Source organism: Euleptes europaea, chromosome 8 (genome assembly GCF_029931775.1).
Source record: "Euleptes europaea isolate rEulEur1 chromosome 8, rEulEur1.hap1, whole genome shotgun sequence".
In the NCBI taxonomy this organism is placed as follows: domain Eukaryota; kingdom Metazoa; phylum Chordata; class Lepidosauria; order Squamata; family Sphaerodactylidae; genus Euleptes; species Euleptes europaea.
The window spans coordinates 7792621-7816915 of NC_079319.1; the positions used below are offsets into that span (position 1 = coordinate 7792621).

The window sequence follows — 24295 nt, forward strand, 5'->3', positions numbered from 1 at the left end:
GAGAGACTTCAATGCCATATAGTCCAATTGCCAAAGTGGCCATTTTCTCCAGGGGAACTGATCTCTATTGGCTAGAGATCTGTTGTAATAGCAGGAGATCTCCAGCTAGTACCTGGAGGTTGGCCACCCTAACTGCAAGTCACTTTGTTTCTTATGGTGATGTCATAATATTGACACTGATCCTACCAGTACAATTCAGAGCAAAGTGCCTGCCTCATAGACTATTCTTCGTTGCCGAGAGAATCCCTGCCAAGGGATCAAAATTCTACTCACGCCAGCCTCCTCTTTAGGGCTGTGATGCTGCTGTAGTCGGAGCTGATGGAAGGCCTTTCTCTGCTCTCTTTGCAGGCTGAAAGACATCGCGGCGGTCCCGGTGATAAGCAGCCGCACTTTGGGGCTTCACTTCCACCCCAGGCGAGGCCTGCACCACCATGTCCCTGTCATGTTTGACTACTTCCACCTGTCTGCAATCTCTGTGACGGTGCATGCCTCTCTGGTGGCCTTACACCAACCCCTAATCAGGTGAATTAGGAGAGTCTGCGTTGGGTAGTGGTTAAGAGTGGTGGTTTGGAGTGGTGGGCTCTGATCTGGAGAACCGGGTTGGTTTCCCCACTCCTACACATGAAGCCAGTTGGGTGACCTTGGGCTAGTCACAGCTCTCTTAGAGCTCTCTCAGCCCTATGTACCTCACAGGGTGTCCGTTGGGGTGGAGGAGAAGGGAAGGTGATTGTAAGCCGGTTTGATTTTCCTTAAAAGGTAGAGAAAATTGGCATATAAAAAGCATTTTTTCTTCTTGATGAGAGGGAGGGCATCTTGGCCATCTTTTGGGCATGGTGTAGGTGTCACTGTGGGTGTGGGGGGAGGTAGTGGGGGAGGTAGTAGGGGGAGGTAGGGGTTACTGGAAGTGTGGGGGAGGTAGGGGTCACTGGGGGTGCGGGCACCATTGCAATGATTCATGGGAGACTGTGTTTTCAAGCAGGCTGCCATTACCAACTGTAAAAAGGTAAGTAATTTTATAATTTCCCTTTCGGGGGTGGGGGTCATTTTTGGACGTAGAGTCACCAAATTCGCATCATAGCTGCAAGGGACTATCCTTGCATGAAACCCTAAGTTTGGTAAAGTTTGGGGCAGAGGGTCTGATTTGATGGGGTCCCAAATTAGTACCTTCCATTCCCCATAGAAAAACATTGTAAACTTTACCATGCATGGAGGAGGGGGGGCGACCACTTCCAGACCCCATGAAATCAGACCCCCAACCCAATCATCACCAAACTTGGGGTTCATGCAAGGGGAGTCCCTTAAAGCTATCCTGAAAATTGTGGAACTCTACCTCCAAAAATGCCTCCCCCAGAGCTAATTTAAAAAATGCCCATAGTGAAAAGCCTGGGGAAAGCCAAAAAAGCCGAATACCTATTCAGCTGATTCGGCGATCAACTATTTGGCTTTGGCTTTATTCCCAGGTTTTGGTATCTGGTAAAACTGAAATCTGAATATTGCCAAAATGGCTAATTTTGGGTTTATTTTCGGTTCAGCTTTATCAATATGCACAACCCTAGTTGTCACAATATTCCCTCTACTGCCTACCTGCCCACCTCTATTTCATGCAACTTATTGGAGCAGAGGCCAAGATATGTAGGCATCTCTGCCAACTGGGAGCTGTCCCTATCAGTTACATGTGTACTCAGTCACTCTCTCTTCTCTCTCCCCTTCTGTCTGACCTTCATGAACTCTTTGCAAGACAACCAGGAGTCAGAGTAATAGCCAGATCCAAATGGTTTCTAACATTATTGATGGTGATTAGCCTTCTGTTTTGGATTCATTATAACCTCAGGATGTGCTTAGTTTGCTTTTTTTATTTATTGTTCTGAATGCCCTTCAAATATCCTCTTGAATCCTTGAAATTTGTCAGCAAAGTATCTTTCAGGGAAGGGTCTCTGCCGTTAACAGCCCTTCATATAGAAAAAGACCTAACCAGCCTTCCAGGAAACCCAGAAGACTGTTTTAAAACCACTTAACTCGATGGAACTTTGGTAGATCATTCATCTTTAAGACTTCCTACTTTAAAAGAGCAAAATGTAATGGGCAATAAAAATAACTTACTATACTTAGGTCAGAAGGGAAGTCATGTGGGGTGAGGGCTTTGGAATGCACTGTATTGCTGAGACTTCTAACCTTGTATCTTTTGTTATCCATTTGCTGTCTAGCTTCACTCGTCCAGGGAAAGGATCATGGCTTGGGAAAAGCAGCTTGGAAACAGGCCCAGATCTGACCGGGATGTCACTTGAAAATCTGGTATTTGGCGCTGGTTACTGCAAGCCTGCTGCTTCAGAGGTATGGGGCACACACTTGCACACAACATCTTCGATCCATAGTTCTCAGGCATAGAATTGGACTTCCCCAGAGAGGATCTACAGATTGCTAAAGAGAGGGGTGAACTTTCCTCTACCAGCCCTGCTCCCCACAGCCCAGAGGTTAGTGTAGCCAACCTCCAGGTGAGACATGGAGGTTTTCCGAAATTACACCTCATCAGCAGACTACACAGATCAGTTCCCCTGAACAAAATGGCTGCTTTGGAGGGTGGAGTCTATGGCATTATACTCCTCTGTGGTGCATCCCCTCACCAAACCCCTCCCTCCCTAAGCCCCATCCCCATATTCCCCAGGAATTTCTCAACCCAGAATTGGCAGCCCTACCAAAGCTGGACTGCATGTTTCTGAATTTCTTTGATTTGTGGCACTGATGGTGTTGAGTGAGCACTCAGCAGAAATACCAAGTTTCCCAAGGGAATTTTTGCTTACTGATCTTACATATTCCAAATGGAGGAAAACTGGGTGCAAATCACAATTGGACCCCCTGATCCAAACTTCACCAAATTTGGGGGTTCTTCTAAGGAAAGTCAGTTGCAGCTATGCTGCAAATTTGGGTCCTCTACCTTGAAAAAGCCCCCTCCTCGAACCCCCCCCCCCAAATTCCCTATAGACTTTAATGGACCTGAACATTTTTGGATATCTGAAAGAAAAAAAAAAGCTCAAAACTCCATTTACCAGTATGGGTTTTGGGCTTTTTCCGACTTTCCTGAAAATTTTTGGGTCCAATAAACCTGAATCCGAAAAATACTGGGGAGAAATGGTGCACACCCCTAGTAATTATCTACCATGGGGCTATTTAACCACCGAACTCCTTCCCAACTAAAGTGAAGCTGGTGAAAGGGGCACTTCTTGTGGCCTATCTGAGAAGGATCTGAAAGTTCATGCTTGGCCCCAAAGTGACCAGAAGAAAGAGAAGAACCTCCATAGCTACTTTGCAGCAACAAAGCCACTGAGCGTGCAGCTCGGGTTGGACAGTGTTAAGACGAAGGGAGAAGCTCCACGACTTGGCTGATGAGTGAACAGGAGTCACAGAAAATTGTATGTTCACCTGCTGAACATGTTCACCATCAATTTTATTTATTTATTTATTTGGACTTATATCCCGCCCTCCTTCCACCCGAAGTCAGGCTCAGGGTGGCTAACAACAGTTAAAATATAATAAAATACAATGCAATTAAAATATTCAAAATGCAACCCAATTCAAAATGCAACTCAATGGGCTGTGGTTCAGTAGTAGAGCATCTGCTTGGCATGCAGAAGATCCCAGGATCAATCCCCGGCATCTCCAGTTAAAGGGACTAGGCAAGTAGGTGATGTGAAAGACTTTTGCCTGAACCGCTGCCAGTCTGAGTACAAATGAACATATGAAGCTGCCTTCTACTGAATCAGACCCTTGGTCCATCAAAGTCAGTATTGTCCGCTCAGACCAGCTGCGGCTCTCCAGGGTCTCAGGCAGAGGTCTTTCCCATCACCTACATGCCTAGTCCCTTTAACTGGAGATGCCGGGGGTTGAACCTGGGACCTTCTGCATGCCAAGCAGATGCTCTACCACTGAGCCACTGGGCCACAGTAGATAGTACTGACTTTGATGGACTAAGGGTCTGAATCAGTATAAGGCAAGCTTCATGTGTTCCAAACCAACAATTCTAGCTTAAAATCAGATGGTGCTCTGTATTGGCAATCAGGACCACAGGCAGCCTGGGGAGGGCAGTCAGGGTCCCCTGTTTGAATGATGTAATGAGACGTAAGATGGAAATGGGGAAAGACGGGGAGGCCAGTTCTGATGGAAACCACTGCTGCCCTCAACCATAGGCCTGGTGGAACATCTTGGTCTTACAGGCCCTGCAGAACTACTTTAGGTCTTGCAGGGCCTTGATCTCCTCAGAAAGAAAGTTCCACTAGGCCGGGGCTGGGGCCAAAAAAGCCCAGACCCTAGTTGAGGACAGCCGGACACTTCTCGGGCTGGGGACAACCAGTAGATAGGTATTAGCGGAGTGTAATGCTCTACGAGGGGCATACCAGGAGAAGCGGTCCCGTGGATGCGATGGTCCCAGAGCAGCCTAACTTAAGTCTATGAATGTCCACCTGGCCTATTTGGCCGGATGCACGAGGTGTTTGCCCTGACCTCCCCACCCAAAGCATGCTATCTTCCTTCTTCAAGAGTGATGGTTGGGCAAAAATAGTCCTCACGTTACATAAGGTCAGGGTTTAAGTTTTGTGCAACGGGGAGGTATGTCAAGACAGCTTATTATCAGTGGTCCAAAACAGGAGGTAACAATGGTACGCAACAGAGATGCTGTACTTACTTTGCCAGTGAAATAGCTCTGCAAGAAAAACATAGTGTTTCATGAAGCGATACTCTATTATCAGTTATAACAGCTGTGTTTCCGTCATGGTGTCATCCGAAGAGCGACAGCCGTGCAGAAACAAAACTCCCCAATTATCAGCATGTCAGCCATCCCAGGTCAATTTTGATCCCCCCTCTCCCAGTTTCTACAAGGTTTTTTATTTTCATTTTTTTCTGAACATGCAGCCGATCTGTTTTGCTTTCTGGTTTGCCGAGACAGTGTCAATTACTGAGATAATTGAGCTAATGAGCTTGTTTATCAACAGCAGATAGCTTGCTTAGTTAATGTTCATGGCTGTTTTCCTTCCGGTTTTTTTAATGGCTGATGTTTGGTTTCATGTAGCTGCCACTGAGAAAAAGAGAGGAGCTAAAAGGAAGCCTCTGTTTTTGCAGGTAACAATGCAGGGAAGGCACATGAACACGTACATGAAGCTGCCTTATACTGAATGGTCCCTTTGTCAATCAAAGTCAGTACTGCCTGCTCAGACTAGCAGCAGCTCTCCGGATGCTCAGGCAGAGGTCTTTCACATCACCTACTGGCCCAGTCCCTTTAACTGCAGATGCTGGGGATTGAATCTGGGACCTTCTGCATGCCAAACAGAGGCTCTACCACAGAGCCACAGCCCCTCCCCTAGAGACAGAGATGAAGAAGCTATAAATGTAGTGAGACTCGCCGTGGGGATTACTTATTTCAATGGGTCCCCAGGCATGAGTCCCCTGGCATCAAATATAGCATCCCTGCCTCTCATTCTTATGTCCTCCATTCCTTCTTTCCTGCTGCTTTCCCAGTTATTGCAAGAAAAACGCTAGCTCTCTTCACACACCCCAATGAAGGCCAGTACAATCTGTGTACAGTTACACTGGATGATTTTTATACGCTCATTGAGTAATTCTCATGTTACGTTCAAGAAGAAGAGTTGTTTTTTATATGCAGACTTTCTCTACCTTTTAAGGATAATCAAACTGTCCTACAATCTCTTTCCTTTCCTCTCCCCACAACAGACACCTTGTGAAGTAGATGGGGCTGAGAGAGTTCGGAGTTTCAGTTTAGTTTATTTATAGTCATTTGACCAGCAAGTATCAGTAAAAATTACAATTTAAAAACCCCAACTAAGGACCTCCGTATTTTAGTGGCTACATAACAGAACTTTGCCACTGAATAAGAGATAAAAGCATCTTCTAATAAAAATTTAACAATAAAATCATCTGAATGACTAAAATTCCTAGTCAACACAGGTAGAATCAGCTTATTTCTAATCTCCCGATAAAATATATATAATTGTCTCAACTGAATTAAAATTACAGGGGCATAATCTGGCCTCTACAGGTATATGCTGAAATCTCCCGCTGAGCATAGCCAAAGGAAAGGCATTAAATCTGGCTCTTGAAAAGGCCCACGAGAGAGTTTGGAGAGAACTGTGACTAGCCCAAGGCCACCCAGCAGGCTTCATGTGTAGGAGAGGGGAAACCAACCCAGTTCACCAGATTGGAGTCTGCCGCTCATGAGAAGGAGTGGGGAAATCAAACCTGGTTCTCCAGATTAGAGTCTACCGCTCTTAATCACTACACCACGCTGGCTTTGGAAGGTGGACTGTATGGCATTATATCCCACTGAGGTCTCTTCCCTCCCCAAACCCTGCCCTCCCTAGGCTCCACCCCCCAAATCTCCAGAAATTTCACAAACCAGAGCTGGCTTGGAGGCTGAATTCTATGGCAATAAATACCCTTGAGGTCCTTCCCATCCCCAAACCCTCCCATCTCAGACATCCCCCCCCAAATCTCCACAAATTTCTCAAACCAGAGTTGGTAAACCTACTTGTACCCTGAGCCCAACTTCTTTGCTAGGGAGGGCAGGATATACGTTTAATGAAATATATAAATAATGAAATAAATAATAGGTATCTCACACACATAAATAGCCTGGGCTGCATTTATGAGTGCTGTACAGAAAGATGTACACAATAAGCAAATGAAACTAGGGACTAATATCTGGATAAATGCGGGGTTTACCCATTGAGCTGTGCATGCGTTGACAGCCAGCATGGTGTGTGGTTAGGAATGGCGGACTCTAATCTGGTGAACTGGGTTTGATTCCCCACTCCTCCACATGAGCAGCAGACTCTAATCTGGTGAACTGAGTTGGTTTCCCCACTCCACACGAAGCCTGCTCGGTGTCCTTGGGCTAGTCACAGTTCTCTCTGAACTCTCTCAGCCCCACCTACTTCACAAGGTGTCTGTTGTTGGGAGAGGAAAGGAAGGAGCTTTGAGACTTCTTAATGGAAGAGAAAAGCATGGCCCAAAAACCAACTCCTCCTCCTCCTCCTCCTCCTCCTCCTCCTCCTCCTCTTCTTCTTCTTCTTCTTCTTCTTCTTGATTTTTTCTCCAGGGGATCTGATCTCTTCTTATCTGGAGAACACTTGCAATTCCAGGAGATCTCCAGCTACCCGCTGAAGACTGGCAACCCTGGGTACAAGGCTGATTTATTGAGGCACATATAATGTTGTTACAAGCATTTACATTTTTTTTTAAAAGGTGCAAGGATAAAGGAATTGCAGAATCACAAGACTGATCCTCGCAAGAGAGCAATGAAATTGGGGGGTTAGTTGGGATTTGGGGGTTAAAACCATGGAGACGAGCAATTCAAAAACATCTCTGATGCCAGTATAAATGTCTCCGGTGATCTGATGGGCTTGCTAGATTATTACAAGAAAAAAGTCCCTGCTGCTGCCTTCATTTGCAAAAGAGACGGGTTTCAATCTTGCTGCAATTTCCACTTTGATATGGCCCACGGGAGGCCCGGTGTGCTGCTGATTCCAACAGACTTCAACACTTCCCAGTTCGGAGCTCCTGCCTGCTCCTCTGGAAAAATAATGAAATATCTGGGGCATCAGTTGGTGCAGGTCCAATTTCCCTGACTCTTGCCAAGTGACATGCCAGAGACCGGTTTTTATTATTATTTAATTGTATTTTAAGACTATGCTCTTTCCTGGTTTCCCTTGCAGCCCCACAGGATGCTATTCATTCATGCCGTCGTTAAAAAGGAGGTGAATTTAGGAGGTCCATCCTCCTCACTTTCAAGTAACAAAGGGAATCACGTGGGTGGTTTAGCATTTATCCAGGCTGAGCTTTGGCCTCTGACACACTTCAAACTAGATACAGTAAGCTGAGGCATTGATCTCCGCAGGGTTTTAATTTCAAGCCCTGTAGCCAGCCAGATTTAAATCACTGAGAGCCATTTATTCATGGTATTATGCATGTGTAGGTTACACATGAGGCTGGAGACAGAGTTCCAACAGCAACCGCTTTATTCAACTAACAGGGAAGAGAGAAAAAGCTCACTGCAAAACACCCCAACTTATATACAGTTCCCAACCACCTGGAGCCACCCCCACCCCCAGTCCATGGTTGGACGGCCAAAGTCCACCGTTCAGTAGGAAAAAAAAAACAGACGATGGAGCCTGGAGCAGAGCCTCAAGCTCAACACATTTCAACACAACTGAGTTCAACATTTCAGCAGTTCAATAGTTTGATAGTTCAGCATAGTCCTTGCACCAATTAAATACATCACACATGGGGCCTTTGGTAGTCTCAACAGCGGGGTGGACTGCTCAACACAGAGGATTTTTTAACAAAAAACAACAACATGAAACTGTGGCTATCTCTGATTTGTCAACAACTGGCAGGTAGGGTTGCCAGGCCAAGCCTGGCATGGTTGGGTGGTAGGGTTCCCAGCTGCCCACTAATGGCAGGCAATTGTCCACCGATTTGTGCTGCTGCCCGTCGACACTCAGCTGTTCGACAGGTGGAAGCAGGCCGGCGAAAGGGGAGAATGATCTGCATCCCCTGAGTGATGATGTCAGTTCAAGCTTAACTAGGGTCACCAACCTCCAGGTACTAGCTGAAGTTCTCCTGCTATTATAACTGATCTCCAGCCAATAAAGATAAGTTCACCTGGAGAAAATGGCTGCTTTGGCAATTGGACTCTATGGCACTGAAGTCCCTCCCCTCCCCAAACCCTGCCCTCCTCAGGCTCCGCTCCAAAAAAACCTTTCTCCAATGTCAAAGAGGGACCTGACAACCCTAAGCTTGATGCAGAATCGCCTGCATTGCACAGGAGGGACTCTCTAGCACTCGCCGCAAAAACTCTGTGGAAACCATAGATTTGGTGGGCAAGTGATATCGTAGAGGGGCCTCAGATCGCCACCCCCGAACCAGCCTCCCTAAAGCTCCCACCGGTTGCCAGGAGGGACTTGGCAACCCCGTTGGGAGGATTAGGGGCGGGGACATGGTGGGAGGCGTCACAGCATAATGACATCACTTCCCGAATAAAAGTTTGGTATTAATTATATTACGAGTAATATGCCACAAATAGAGAGAGTCCTTTCATAGTTTTGTTTGTTTGTTTTGGATTTGCTGAATGGAGGGAGGGCCGTGAATAGATGCACAGTTTCCAAATTCAGCTCTGTACCTCACCATTCTTGCAAGGTGGCATACAGTACGATACAGAAGGGGTCCCCCACCTTTTTGAGCCTGTGGGCACCTTTGGAATACTGACACAACATGTTGGGTACAGCCACAAAACGATGGCTATAGATTAACTTTGGTCATATAGTGAAGATCCTTGTAGCAGGTCCTGCCAAAGCAAGGTTTTCAAAAATCTACACAGCCAACCAGAAGGTTTACTGGGCAAAAGCCCTACCTGGCCCCACCCACTTTCTCAAACAACTTGGTGGGCACCAGAAAAGGTGTTGGCGGGTGCCATGGCACCCACAGGTATCACATTGGGCATAAAGTGTGGCTTTTTTCCCCGAGTACCAGAAGTCACTGGACAAATTATCTGGGAGAAAGAAAAAACAGTTCAACGACTTACCAAATAATGGTGAACTGTTCTGTGGTTCATAAAATTTGATTGTCTTCCCTGAAAATGACTTCAAGGCTGGTAGATGCACCATGAATAATACAAGAGATGCCAGCAGGGACAGAGAAGTATAATCAAGGAGAGAGTGGGATATTTATGCTAATCCTCACCACGACGCCAGCTATCCAAAAGTTATTTGATACACAGCCGTGAATTGCGGCAAATGAGAACTTTAAAGTGACTTTCCAAGCAAAACTTTCAAAATATATGAGAGAAAAAGAGAGGTAAATAAAAGGTGTTACGTGGCTTTTGTTCTTGAAAGCCAGCATGGTGTGGTGGTTAAGAGCGGTGGTTTGGAGCAGTGGACTCTGATCTGGAGAAGCGGGTTTGATTCCCCACTCCTCCACATGAGCGGTGGACACTAATCTGGTGAACTGGATTTGTTTCCCCGCTCCTACAGAGGAAGCCAGCTGGGTGACCTTGGGCTAGTCACACTCTCTAAGCCCCACCTCCCTTCCAGGGTGTCTGTTGTGGAGAGGGGAAGGGAAAATGATTGTAAGCCAGTTTGATTCTTCCTTAAGTGGTAGAGAAAGATAAAAACCAACTCTTCTTCTTCTTCTTCTTCCTTCTTCTTTCTTCTTCTTCATGATTTGGCTCTTGGACAACAGCAGGAGAGAACATAATCCCTTCCCACTTGGTCCCTTGTGATCTCTTACAGCCAAGAAAGAAGCCACGTGACCATCTTCCTTACAAATTGCGGGAAACAAATGTAAAAGAAAGGCAGGGGAAAGCCTTAGCAAACATACATCACGCTGACTAAAAAATAAACAAACCTGGAAAGGTTGACGTCATTTATCACTATCAGGGGACAGGTTGGCATTTCCTCCTCTAGCCAGTGTTTGACACTTTGTTGACATTGGCATATATATTTGGGAGCCCCCAAATTTGCCGAATTTATTTGGCGATTGCCTCGAACTTGCTGAATTTGGGTCATTGTTTTCCTGCCTTTTTTTGAATTCGGTTACATCCGAACTAGAAACCGCCAAATCGGGGAAAATTCGGCTGTTTTTCAGTTCGGGATGAACCGAATCGACAGCCCTAGATGCAATGTAGGAGGCTGCAGATCCAGTCAAGGGGAAAGCTGCAAAAAATGTTCAATCTTTCTTGTTAGGGTTCTTTCACAAAAAGAACACAGCTTTGTGTGAGCGTGTGTCTCTGTGTGTGTGGACACATGAACACATGAAGCTGCCTTATACTGAATCAGACCATTGCTCCGTCAAGGACAGTATTGTCTACTGAGAATGGCAGTACCTCTCCAGGATCTCTGGAAGAGGTCTTTTCCGTCACCTATTGCCTTGTCCTTTTTGGTATGAGAAGTGGAGAAGTGGAAAAAAGAGTGTTTGTCTTTCTGTTTCCAGGTGAATGCAATTGAAATAACCTGATGCCTTAAGATTAAAAGTAGCCATGATCTGATTACAAATCTGCTTCCCTACAGCCTGCTTTGCATCAAATTCAAATTGGGAAAGACTTCTTGCCCAGAGAGCGAAGGAGACTTCCTGAGAGGCAGGCAAAATCAGCTTTACTGATAGACTTCTTGTACAGTCGTGATTTTTGGATGCTGTGAACAGACAAATTGGCACTTCCTTCCTGTACTCCTTTTCCATATTGTTTATGGTTCCACTGCCACCAAGACAGGCAGCAAAAAGATTTGCTGTGTGACTCTACTGCATTATGCCTTCCATTTGGGGGAAAAAAGTATGCTATAAATGTACAGCTTTTCAAACAAAATATAACATGTCTTCATCATTGTCGCTGTGATAAACAATCTGGAGGTGCGTGCCTTTTCCTTGCAGCCTTGAAATGGTTAGAAATTGAGAGAGAAAGAATTGCAGGTTTGCCATGGTTTTGAGGACTTTTTATGCATGCAGGCGTAAAGGTAAGGTAAAGGTCCCCTGTGCAAGCACCGGGTCATTACCTACCCATGGGGTGACGTCACATCCTGACGTTTACTAGGCAGTCTTTGTTTTACGGGGAGGTTTGCCAGTGCCTTCCCCAGTCATCTTCCCTTTATCGCCAGCCAGCTGAGTACTCATTTTACCGACCTCGGGAGGATGGAAGGCTGAGTCAACCTTGAGCCGGCTACCTGAAACTGACTTCCGTCAGGATCGAACTCAGGTCGTGAGCAGAGCTTTTGACTGCAGTACTGCAGCTTACCACTCTGCTCCACGGGGCTCACTGGATGCATGCAGGCATACTGGTCATAAATACTTCCATTGGAATGTATTAGGGTTTTTTCCAGTTTCAAAGAAAGGACAGGTTGAAGGAAGTCATAATTAAGATGTGTGATATGTTTATGATGGAGAAAGAGAGTCTTCTCTTCTCATACCAAGATGCCCTTAAAGACTAGGGTTGCCAACCTCCAGGTGGGGCCTGGAGATCTCCCAGAATGACAACTGATCTCCAGGCGACAGAGATCAGTTCCCCTGGAGAAAATGGCAGCATTGGAAGGTGGACTCTGTGTCATTGTGACCCACCAAACCCCTCCCCAAGCTCCACTCTCCAAATCTCCAGGCATTTACAAAGGCAGAGTTGGTAACCCTGTCAGAGACTCACTAGCAGATCATGGAGGCCAAAGAATTCCCTTGTTGTTATGAAGGTTATTGCCTCTGAACGCAAAGGGTGCATTTAGCTATAATTGCTAATAACACTGACAGATCTACCTGCCTTGAATCAAAAAGGATGTGGACAGAATCGAGCGGGTGCAGAGGAGAGCGACGAGGATGATCAGGGGCCTGGAGACCAAGCCCTACGAGGAAAGGCTGAGGGAGGTGGGAATGTTCATTCTGGAGAAGAAGAGGTTGAGGAGGAACAGGATTGCTCTCTTAAAGCATTTGAAGGGCTGTCACTTAGAGGAGGGCAGGGAGCTGTTCCTGGTGGCAGCAGAGGATAGGACTCACAATAATGGGCTTAAATTGTGGGCGGCAAGGTACCGGCTGGATATTAGGGAATTTTTTTTTTAGAGTTGTTCACCAGTGGATTCTGCTACCCAGGGAGGTGGTAAGCTCCACCTCACTGGCAGACTTTAAGCAGAGGCTGGACAAGCACTTGTCAGGGATGCGCTAGGCTGATCCTGCATAGAGCAGGGGGTTGGACTAGATGGCCTCTATGGACCCTTCCAATTCTATGCTGCTATGAATCCACGGAAGCTATCTACGCTAGCGGCACCCAGGAGCAGTGAGTTCCTTTGCTCAAAAGAGCTGCATTGGCTGTGGGAGACAAAATCCACCAGATGCAGTTTTGCATCTTACTTGGCCACATAAGGGTGTATTCCTGAACCCGCTTATTGGTCTTTTATGTGGGCTGTTTCACTCACTGTCACCCCTCCGACAACTTCAGGTCTTTGTCTGGATTATGCATTAAGAGAGGTGAAAATGAACCTGCGGGGGTCTGCTTTTGCATTTGTTCATCAAGTTCATATTGGAGATTGGAAAGTCCATGTGCTCATCCATTGTGTAGTGGAGTTGTGAGAAGCCATGCCATGAGGATTGATTCAACACTGGACATGCTGAAGAAGGAACCACAAAATACTTTAAATTATCTAGAATACGTGTCCTTGTCTTGTCTTCTCTGATCCTGTTCTGTTGGATCCTGAGAGAAGTGTCTACTTGTGTGTTTCTGCAGTGTCATTATGGACTCTTAGCATTTGTTTATTGCTTTTCATCAGTGGGCTTTGGGTCCATAGTTTACAATTTGTCTCTTCTGTATTTTGTATTGGATTGGGATTGTGTATTATATAAGTGCGGATAGTTTAGATTCTGCATTTGGTGTTTTTGATATATATATTTTTCCTGCTATATTTTTGAGCCTCAGTGCTGCTGTGTTTGCTTTAGCTTTGCTGTTGCAGCATAGGTTTTCTTTTGTTATTGACTTAACCTCCAGGTACTAGCTGGAGACCCCCTGCTATTACATCTGATCTCCAGCTGATAGAGATCAGTTCACCAGGAGAAAACGGCGGCTTTGGCAATTGGCCCCTATGGCATTGAAGTCCCTCCCCTCCCCAAGCCCCGCCCTCCTCAGGCTCCGCCCCAAAAACCGCCCTCCGGTGGTGAAGAGGGACCTGGCAACCCTAGCCCCAGTGCACTGCTTTGCCCGAGGGCCTATAATGCTGTTAAGATGGCCCTGGTAACGTCTCACAAGTTTTTAACATAAGCTTTTGTGGCCTGGAGCCCACATCTTGGCTGCAATTCCACCTCATCTATTTAACAACGCCCAGCCCTTTTGCAAACGCACCTCCTGACCATCTGCCCTCCCCCTTCTTTTATTTTCTGTCTCCCGCAGGGCAGCTTTTATGTGCCATCTGAAAACTGCATGCAGCATGCGCACAAGTGGCATAAAGACCTTTGCCTCCTCCTGCTGAACGCATACCAAGGACTTCGCGCGTACTACAGCATCATCCAGAAGGAGACCCCTAGTTTACCGCTGCTGACATTAGGTAAGGGGCCAGTTCTTGCTTACCCCGGATGCCATTGCACAGCTCTGGTTTGACAGCAATGGTTGGCCTGAGCTGCTTTTCCTATACTACCCTTAGGCCATTTATGCAGGGGTATTTAGCTCGCGATCCCTGCTGGACTGCTTCGAGGCTTTCTCTGCATTATTCATGATTTTATCAACCTTTAGAAATCATTTCACTCCCATCTCATTCTTTCCCCGCAGTTGTTGTTGTTCTTCTTCTTCTTCTCCTCCTCCTCCTTCTTCAAGAACAGTTTTCTTCAGTTCCTACAGCAGCTGTGCATCTCAAATAACCAGTCTCCTTTTCTTTCTCCTAGAGGATCTTGCTGTGGAGGAGACGCTGTCCCAACTCTCTGCAGAGCTTCAGGTACTCGTCCGATGTTGTGCAGCCACACGTGCTGTTTCCAGACGGGCCTGGCGGAAATGTTTTGCTTGTCCTCTACAGAGGAGTGCCCATGGTGAAATGCATATTAAAATAATAATAATAATAATAATAATAATAATAATAATTCATTAAGTCTATGACCACAGTCTTGGACCAAGGAAAGAGGGAGGGAGGGGAACACAAAGGAAGGATAGGAAACATAAAACAAAGTAAACATAGTAAACATAAGACAATATTAAATTAACAGTGCTAAAAACCAGGCGTCAACCCGATAGATAAAATTCCTAGCTAAAATAAACTAGGGGCGGAGCGAACTGACTAAAAGTTGCCAGAGGTAGGCATTGAGAGTTCTTTCTTCTTAAGTGCAACCACTCTGGCCAAAAAATGAGCCACATTCGATGTTACCAAACCATTGTTTAAATCGCCAAGCAAAAATGGCAACACCCAGGCATGTAAAGGGAGGTTCAAGCTAGTAAGAATTGGAGCAATAAAAACCTCTCTGTCCTGAGACCAGCGAGGACAACGGAGAATCAAGCGGTCCAAAGTTTCAGTTTCGCCCGTATTGCATAAGCAGAGACGATCTGGGTAAGGTATCCCACTAAATCTGCCCAACATGACCATAGATGGAAAGGCATTTAAACGAGCTAAAAGAAAAGCCCGACGATGTGAAGAAATTGGAACCGTAGTAAGGAAATCTGGAAGCTTCTCTGGTGGAGGGAGCCCCAACACCAAACCGGAACAAGTACGTCTGGCCCTCGCAACCGTGCTGGCCCAATCTAACTCCTTCAGCCTCTTCAAAATTGCCACTGATTGAGATGGCACAGGATTATCAGAGGGAGTAGAAATTGGAAGCCAGCATGTATTTTGCTTTCCAGTCCTGCATCTGTGACTCAGAGGTATACTGCCTCTGAACATGGAGGTTCCATTTAATATGGATTTATGTAAATATAAGGAAAGAAGAGCTTTTGATAGACCTAACCTGACATGATTTGTTAATGGAATCCTGGCAACTTTGCACAAATGCAGTCTATGCTCTCGCCCTCTTCACGTGGAAATGAAGCTAGCATGCCATGCTCCTTATGCCTGAAACTCAAGCATAAGTTATAAATAACTACACTATAAAGAACAAAGACCAGATCCTTCTGCCAGTGGCTGTCTTTGAAATCTGTCGTTTTACTTTTCATTGTTTTCTGAGTGTGCATTAAAAAACTGACTACCCTATTGGGAAAGACTAGAAGAAACAGATAGGAAAGGACGGGTGGTGCAGAAAAATAGGAATTTTGCATTATAGAGGAAGCAGCACCCTCTAGTGGATGATTTATAGTTAGCAGCCAGAAATTCTGAAAAATGAATGGACCTCATGCAGACCCATCCAGGACATAGAAACACAGGACATAGAAACACAGAGCTGGAAGGGGCCTCAAGAGTCATTTAGTCCAACCCCCTGCACAACCATCCCAGTGACCCCTGCTCTATGCCTAGAGGAAGGCAGAAAACCTCCAGGATCACTGGCCAAAATGGCTTGGAGAAATATTCCTCCCTGACCCCAACGTGGTGGTCGGCATTACCTTTATTTTCATCATTGCAGGTAGCATCCTAAAAACAAAATATTTTGGGTACAGAACTTCTTCTGGTGCCTCCCTCCTTCCAGGAGCCTTTATCCAGGGCAAGGAGACTTTGCTTTGCCTAAGGAAAGTCTTCATTCAGATGAAAGTCCCTTGCACGTAGAAAGTTCTGCAGATTTGCTGCGGGGTGTGGTAGGATGCAACCCCGCTACAATGGTGATCTTACATCACAGTCTTCCTATTATCTGAATTATCTGCATGCCCCAGGATTGGGAATGAGGGCATCAAATCTAAAAGCTTTGGGGCCTGCCGGATTCAATGGGAAAGTCAGCTTTGCCGTCATTGTGTCCAGCGGATGTTTGGTGTCCTGCCTAAATGCATCTCAGTTTCACCTAATCTTTTGAGTTTCCTGCAAGCTTGTCTGTATATTCTTTGCTTTTCCAAAAGAATTAGGCTACTTCAGATCACCATTACTGATTTGACCTGATTATGCTTACGTCGCACCCTTCTAGACCCTGAACAATCCGGAGAAGATAGCAGAGCAGATCAGCAAGGATCTCACCTGCCTTTGCTCCCACCTTTTGGCTCTCTGGACCCAGTTTTTGGAGGTGGTCACCCTGCATCCAGACATCACGGCCTATCTTGTTCAGGAGCATCACACCCTAAGGGTAACACTACAAAGCAGTGCCCAGTGATACTTGGTTGAAGAAATTGACACAATAAATATTCCTAGGGGTTGGATCCAGCTGTTAAGAGCCCCGTGGCGCAGAGTGGTAAGCTGCAGTACTGCAGTCAAAAGCTCTGCTCACGACCTGAGTTCGATCACAACGGGAGTCGGTCTCAGGTAGCCAGCTCAAGGTTGACTCAGCCTTCCATCCTCCTGAGGTCGGTAAAATGAGTACCCAGCTTGCTGGAGGTAAAGGGTAGATGACTGGGGAAGGCAGTGGCAAACAACCCCATAAATAAAGTCTGCCTAGCAAACATTGGGTTGTGACGTCACCCCAGGGGTTAGGAATGACCCGGTGCTTGCACAGGGGACTACCTTTACCTTACCTTGATCCAGCCGTTATTTTAGCTTAAAGGTAAAGGTAAAGGTTGCGGTACAAAGGAAGGCAAGTATTTGCCAGTTAAGGAAGCACTCTCCACCCTTGGGATAAGTGCCCCCTGATTGGTTAGGATCACTCATGCAAGCAGAACTCATTGCAAAGAATTCTGAAGGTACCACAGCAGGTAAAACGGACCTGTTCATATGCACATGTATCATCCGTTTAAGGTGTGGGTGATTTAACTGAGAGAGAAAACAGGGAATACAAACAGGACAAGTTCAATTTTGCACTTTATTACAGCACTCGCTGAGCCACACTAAATAAGTTACAGCCAACATTTAAACACAGTGTGTTGAGGATGGAGAGTAACTGACATGTTTCTTCTCAGGTAAGAAGATTCTCGGAGGCTTTCTTTTATACGGAGCAGCAAAAGTTGGCTGGGCTGACTTTTCAGGAAAGCCTGTAAGTATCTTGGGTTGCATTTCATCTGTGTTGTTCTGAATGTAAAGAATTTTGAACACCCTTTCTTTCTTTCTTTCTTTCTTTCTTTCTTTCTTTCTTCCTTCCTTCCTTCCTTCCTTCCTTCCTTCCTTCCTTCCTTCCTTCCTTCCTTCCTTCCTTCCTTCCTTCCTTCCTTCCTTCCTTTCTTTCTTTCTTTCTTTCTTTCTTTCTTTCTTTCTTTCTTTCTTTCTTTCTTTCTTTCTTTCTTTCTTTCTTTCTTTTTAAAAAAGTACATTAGGTGGGTTATTGGCATGGGGGCACCTTATCTTGTTAAACAGGCATGTGTGGACTGTCAAAGGACGTTAATAATTTCTAATGAGGGTGTTCTTTTTTCAATCATGAGCTGCTTGCAAAAACTAAATTTCAGAAGTACTACAATAAGAGCACGTAGAGAAGGCTCGCCTCTATACCTAGGTCTAAACTTATCGCAATCTCTCCCAATGTATTTTGATTTTCTAACAATCCCATGATACAGACGATTATGTTAGCTAGACTAAATGCCATTCCATCAGGGGAGTTATGGCTGGTGGTGGGAGGGGGAGACATAGATGCAAAAGCATGGATCCTCATGATTTTTGGGTCACTGCAAACTTGCCATTCAAGGCTGGTGGAGGATGCTAAGCAGGGTTGGGCCTGGTTAGTACTTGGATGGGAGACCACCAAAGAAGTCCAGGGTCATGACGTGGAGGCAGGCAATGCCAACCAGCTCTGAACGTCTCTTGCCTTGAAAACCCTATGGGTAGGGTTGCCAGCTCTGAGTTGGTAAATACCTGAAGATTTTTGAGGCAGAGCCTGAGGAGGGCGGGGTTTGGGGAGGGGAGGGACTTCAATGCCATAGAGTCCAATTGCCCAAGCGGCCATTTTCTCCAGGTGAACTAATCTCTATCACCTGGAGATCCGTTGTAATAGCAGGAGATCTCCAGCTAGTGCCTGGAGGTGGGCAACCCTACCTATGGCCATCAGTCAGCTGCAACTTGACAGCAAAAAGTGGGGGGAAAGGCTTTTTAGGCTGCAGGAAGGCTTCTGACTCTTCTTAGACTGGCAAAATACAGGCTAACGTGATGAGCTTCTGGTATATGATATTCCCTGTATATTACTAGATGTTCTGCATTTGATTTAAAGATATTGAATCGGTGTTCAAAGTGAAGAAAAGTGAACAAATAACTTCTAATGAATCAACTGTATTGGAAATGCAGATGGCAGCAGAAAGTAACTTTTGCTTTCCCGTGTTCCTTTCACAACAGTATCCAGCGTCACAGTCAAGTTTCTTCAGAAGTCCGCAACTCTGAGTACCTCACCAGCATGCCACCCCTACCTGTAGAGTGCCTCGACATTGACGGAGATTGGAGCACGCTGCCAATCATTTTTGAAGATAGATATATAGATTTTCCTTACAAAGGTGCATCAGACGTACCACTTTTTTTGTTGTTGTTTATTTGTTTGTTTGTTTTTGGCTATGTCTCTTGGGCTAATGCATTAACAGTGCATTCCTGACCTTTATAGGGTGAAAGCCCTTAGGAGGCCAGGAAGCCCCTGCTCTGGCGTTCAGGCCCCCTGTGCCGGCACCCAGGCTACTTACAACAGCTTTAGTGGCCCCATCACCGGTGTGGAGGCCCGGCCACCGGTCACTGGGCACCACCGCAGCAGCGCCGCCCCAGAATGCCAGAGGGGCCTCCCGCTGGTTTCCCACCGGCGTAAAGGCCTGCAATGGCATTCTGGGGGGTGTTCCTGGGGCGTTCCAGGTGGAGGAGCTGCTGTTAGGTAGCCTCCTGTCCCCGTTCGCCCTGGCTACGCCGGTGGCGAGAAGTGCAAGGCTGTGCCTGCTTTTTAGCAGGGGCAGCCTCACTTTTCTCGATGAGGCAAAAAGCTCAGGCTTACAATCACCTTCCCTTCCCCTCCCCACAACAGACACCCTGTGAAGCAGGTGGGGCTGAGAGAGCCGTGACTAGCCCAGGGTCACCCAGCTGGCTTCATGTGAAGGAGCGGGGAAACAAATCCAGTTCACCAGATTAGCCTCCGCTGCTCATGTGGAGGAGAGGGGAATCAAACCCAGTTCTCCAGATCAGACTCCACTAGGGCTGTTGGAAAAAAAAATCGGATTCGGCAAAATTCGGCCCGTTTTGATTTGGGCCGTGCCGAAGTCCGAACTCCCCCGCTTCGGTTCCCTGAAATTCGGGCGAGATCCGGAGTTCGGGGGGAAATTTGGCCCCCCTGCGCGCCTTCTTTTCCCTTCTGCGGAAATTCGGCTGTTTTTCGGTTCGGGACGAACCGAATCAACAGCCCTAGACTCCACTGCTCCAAACCACCACTCTTAATAGGGTTGCCAGGTCCCTCTTTGCAACCGGTGGGAGATTTGGGGGGCGGAGCCTGAAGAGGGCAGGGTTTGGGGCGGGGAGGGACTTCAATGCTATAAATTGCCAAAGTGGCTATTTTTCTCCAGGTGATATGATCTCTATCTGCTTGAGATCAGTTGAATTAGCAGGAGATCTCCTGCTACTACCTGGCAGTTGGCAACCCTAGCTCTTAACCACTACACCATGCTAGCTCTGAGACAAATCCATTCTTTCCACCTTCTTTGGACTCTAGAGGAGGTGACATGGCTCTGAGACAGGGGCATTCCTATCCCCGCTGCCTGTGAGCTTCGAATCCACAGAACCCTTAGGAAGCAGGATAGGAAAGCTCCATCCTTCCTAACCACACTGCTTGCTGGGTTGGGCCTCTATGTGGAGGCCTGGCGTGGAAAGTAGCGTTGATTGGAAGGCAGGGGTGTTCTTAACCCCACTGCCTGCGCACTCCATGTGGTCGGAGCCCTCAGGCAGCATGAAAAGAAGCACCACTGCCTTCCTATTGTGGTGGGGATGCTAAACTGAAGGCTGAGCTTGCTCGCAATGAGCCCAGCCTTCAGTTTCATGTCTCCATGGTTTTTTTCAGGTTCAATTTTATTAACCCGAATTTTTTCAACAAATCTCGGTTTTTTTTTGGATTTTTCAAAACTTTCTGGGTTTAATAAACCCAGACTCGAAAAATACCAAAAAATGGTGCACATCCCTAGTCGCAACAAATAAATACAATCATGTGTTTACAATGCCGTACAGCCAAACATTCCCTTAACATTGTAGTAGATGACATCATGAAGGAGCTGGGTATGTTTAGCCAGGAGAGGAGACGACTGAGAGGTGATATGACCATCTTCAAATATTTGAAGGGCTGTCATATAGAGGATGAAGTGGAGTTGTTTTCTGTTGCCCCAGAAGGTCAGACCAGAACCAGCAGGTTGAAATTAAATTAAAAGAGTTTTCGGCTAACCGTTAGTTAGAATTACCTGACAGTTAGAGCAGTTCCTCAGTGGAACAGGCTTCCTTGGGAAGTGGTCGGCTCTCCTTCCCTGGAGGTTTTTCAGTAGAGGTTAGATGGCCATCTGACTGCAAGACTGATTCTGTGAATTTAGGCAGATCATGAGAGAGAGGATGCAGGAAGTGATGAGTCAGTCTTTGGCTCTCGTGGCTCTTTCTCACATGCCCAGGGTAATGCCAATCGCCACTTTGGGGTTGGGAAGGAATTTTCCTCCAGGCCAGATTAGATAGGGATCCTGGAGGTAGCATTACCCTGGGCATTACCTTCCTCTGGGCATAGAGCAGGGGTCACTAGGAGAGTGGGGAGGGGGAGGTAGTTATACATTTCCTGCATTGTGCAGGGGGTTGGACTAGATTACCTTTGGGTACAAGCTCTGTGTCTGCATTTCTCCAGGTCAGTCTCAGTACCACGATGACATATGACTTTATCTCTTTTCTGTTCTCCCTTTATTATCCCTAGCAACTGAACGATATCCCCTCGCCAAAAATTCAGAGCTCACTGGAAATTCCTTCTTAAGTCATATATCTATGGAATATTGTATAAAATTAAAAGTTTGTTTTTGTATAAGATAGGCAACATTCTTGGGATGGGAGTGGAAGTTTGTAGATCACTGCATGCAAATGTTTATGAAATAATTGTTTTTTGCAGGAACAATGAAGCGTACAAAGTGTACATTTTTCATGCAAAAGAACTAAAATGCTTCTGTTCCCACCCCCCCTTCACTGTCTTTTTCAGTTCAGGGCTTAGATGTTTTGTCAAACTATGTGATTTACAGTGCAGACAATTTACAAGTGGACTTAGCAGTTAAAAACAAGATCCCTTCTTCAGATGATAACACCGAACTAGCAAAAGAGGTTTTCGCAAAAGATACCCCATTCATCATCCATACAGACAGGATAAATAGGAAATCAATGTATATGTGCAGCTATCCAGAGGAAGATTCCACCGTGGCCAAGAGTTTCAAGGGCCACAGCACAACTCAGGTATATGCAATGAATGGAGATGTTAACGCCCCTGAACATCCTTCAGCCCCGCCTAGCAATGTTATATCTGGTTTGCCATCAGATCACTTGAAAAATATCGCAGAAGGCCTCAGGACCCCCAAGGAATTTTCAGAAAACAATAAACATGCAACAGGGGAGCCCCATTTGAATGTAAACCTGTCTGGTGACAGCGCCCCTGAAGAAGAACCAGTGCTAGTCATGACGGCCCTCTATAATGGCGGCTCTTGTGCACCTCACACACTTTTGGAGGGGACTGAAGTGAGCCCATCTGCTAAGCATTGTGGGTCTGCTCTCCCTACAGATAACCTCCCACTTAATGAGCAGACAGGTCTCGAGAAAGCAGTGGATGACCCAGGTGGTGAGGCCGTATTGCCCGCCTTGAACACGTTTGATATAAATGTCCACTTTGACACATTGGACCAAATGGAAGATGTCGAAGAGGCAAACTCTTTTCAGAAGGAGCAAAGAGGACAGGAGTGCGAAGAATTTCGCTTGACGTCGGGGGCCATCAAGAGATCTTCATCGTTAATCTCGGACTCGGGAATCGAAAGCGAGCCCAGCTCAGTAGCTTGGTCTGATGCACGGAGCAAGGCCTTGGAGCTGCCCAGCGATCGGGAGATCCTCCACCAGCTCGTCAGAAGACACGCGATCCACCGGAACTCTCTGGAGGGCGGGCACACAGAAAGCAATACGAGTTTGCCCAGCGGCATACAAGCCTCACTCACCTCAATCAGCTCTTTGCCGTATGAGGAGGAAGAGAGGGAGGCAGAACCCAACAAGCTGACCAAGTCCATTTCAGCTCCTCAGATCAGTAGCCCTGAGGAATCAGTCGAGGATAAAGACATATCCAAACATGCGAAAACCACCTCCGACCTTGCAGAGGGACCGTACATGGAAATAAGATATGCCACTGAATCCATGGGAAGCATTTCTGACCGTCAAGGTGGCAGAGAAGGTGATGGGTCATACAGGCCCACAAACGCTCACTTGCAAGAAGATGGCAGCAGTTCTCACTTACCCGAAGATGGCGAAGGCTTTTCAGAGACGGACCGTAGACTGGAAGGTGCAAGGGAACTTGATGTTTTAAAACAAAATATGGGTGGCACAGTTCATCTCGATGAGTACGGGGAGGAGAGAAGTTTACACGTGAGCCACAGCCTGTATTCGGCCAACGGAGAGTCCTTCTCACATGATGAGGATCATGCGCCAGAGTTTTGCTATGCAACCCCTTCCTCGTCAGGGGGGGTGTCCAAAAATGTCTCCCAAAAGGATTCCTATGGCAGTCCTGTTACCGATGGCAACATAGCAACGTGCAATTTGGAAACACCTACCTTTCAGGAAATCGAACTGGACAACAGGCCTGGAAGTGAATTGAACTGTTCTGAACCAGAAAAAGGAGAGCTCAGAACGGTGTCCAGTGGCACAGGGTGTCACTCGGTGGTACCAGAAGCGTTGGTTCTGGAGAGCAAAAAGGCCGTTGAGGTGGTCAACTTGTCTGTTTCTTGCACGGCGACGTGTCTTCCCTTTTCTTCCGTTCTTAAAGATTCCCCGCCCATGGCTGGCTTTTCCTCCAAGCAGGCTACTTCTCCCATCACCCACCAACCAATGGGCTCCTTTGGAGTAATCTCTTGTGAGTCCAGAGATGAAGAAACCAATGAAAGAATGCTAAGGTAAGACTGAGGTTTTTGTTTTGTCTTGTAGGTTAGTTGTACCTTCCTAGAAACCAACCAAATGAATAGTGGGAGTTCCATACTGGAGTGTAGCGGAAACCGGGGTTCATGGGGGGGGGGGGAAGAGACCCAGAGATCGTTATCAAGAAAAACAGTGTTTATTCCAGCTGGTCACCCAGTCGCTCTAGCAAGCAAAATAACTGGGCCCCGATTTTACTGGGGCGAGAACTTTTATGCCATTTTCATGCTTTGACAGGACATGTAAACATTTCACGCCTATCTAACTGTTTACACGGGAGCCTCTAGAGCTCAGGCAGTTATTTCCAGTTCCAGTTTTTGTTATTTTTCACAGTAACTTTCCCCTGACATTTACCCTACTAACTTAGCACACACACATAGAGTTATCCTGCCCAGCAACAAGCTAATCCCTTGCTGTCCTAATACATTTTCAATACATTTACAGAAAGGAAAAGAGGTTATTACAAACTTATTAAATCAGACTGCTTAAATGGATCTTCCATATTCAGGGGAAATCTATCTGGCTGTCACAGGAGCTGTCAGCATTTTTTTTTTTAAAAAAAAACCTTAATGTTCAGGCCAGCGGGGTGTAGTGGTTAAGAGTGATGGACTCTTAATCTGGAGAACCCTCCTCCACATGAGTGGTGGATTCTAATATGGTGAATGGGG

General features: G+C 46.4%; 1 protein-coding gene across 1 annotated transcript in view; it reads left to right on the forward strand.

The window, feature by feature from the left end:
* FAM135B (family with sequence similarity 135 member B) overlaps positions 1 to 24295 on the forward strand; it is a 73888-nt gene that overhangs the window by 37970 nt on the left and 11623 nt on the right. Inside the window, exons 5-12 of the mRNA XM_056854653.1 lie at positions 349 to 522; positions 2205 to 2331; positions 13913 to 14066; positions 14401 to 14450; positions 16546 to 16701; positions 17468 to 17541; positions 18825 to 18979; positions 21670 to 23608. Of these exons, the coding sequence (XP_056710631.1) occupies positions 349 to 522; positions 2205 to 2331; positions 13913 to 14066; positions 14401 to 14450; positions 16546 to 16701; positions 17468 to 17541; positions 18825 to 18979; positions 21670 to 23608 (2829 nt within the window). The remainder of the gene's footprint in view (positions 1 to 348; positions 523 to 2204; positions 2332 to 13912; positions 14067 to 14400; positions 14451 to 16545; positions 16702 to 17467; positions 17542 to 18824; positions 18980 to 21669; positions 23609 to 24295) is intronic.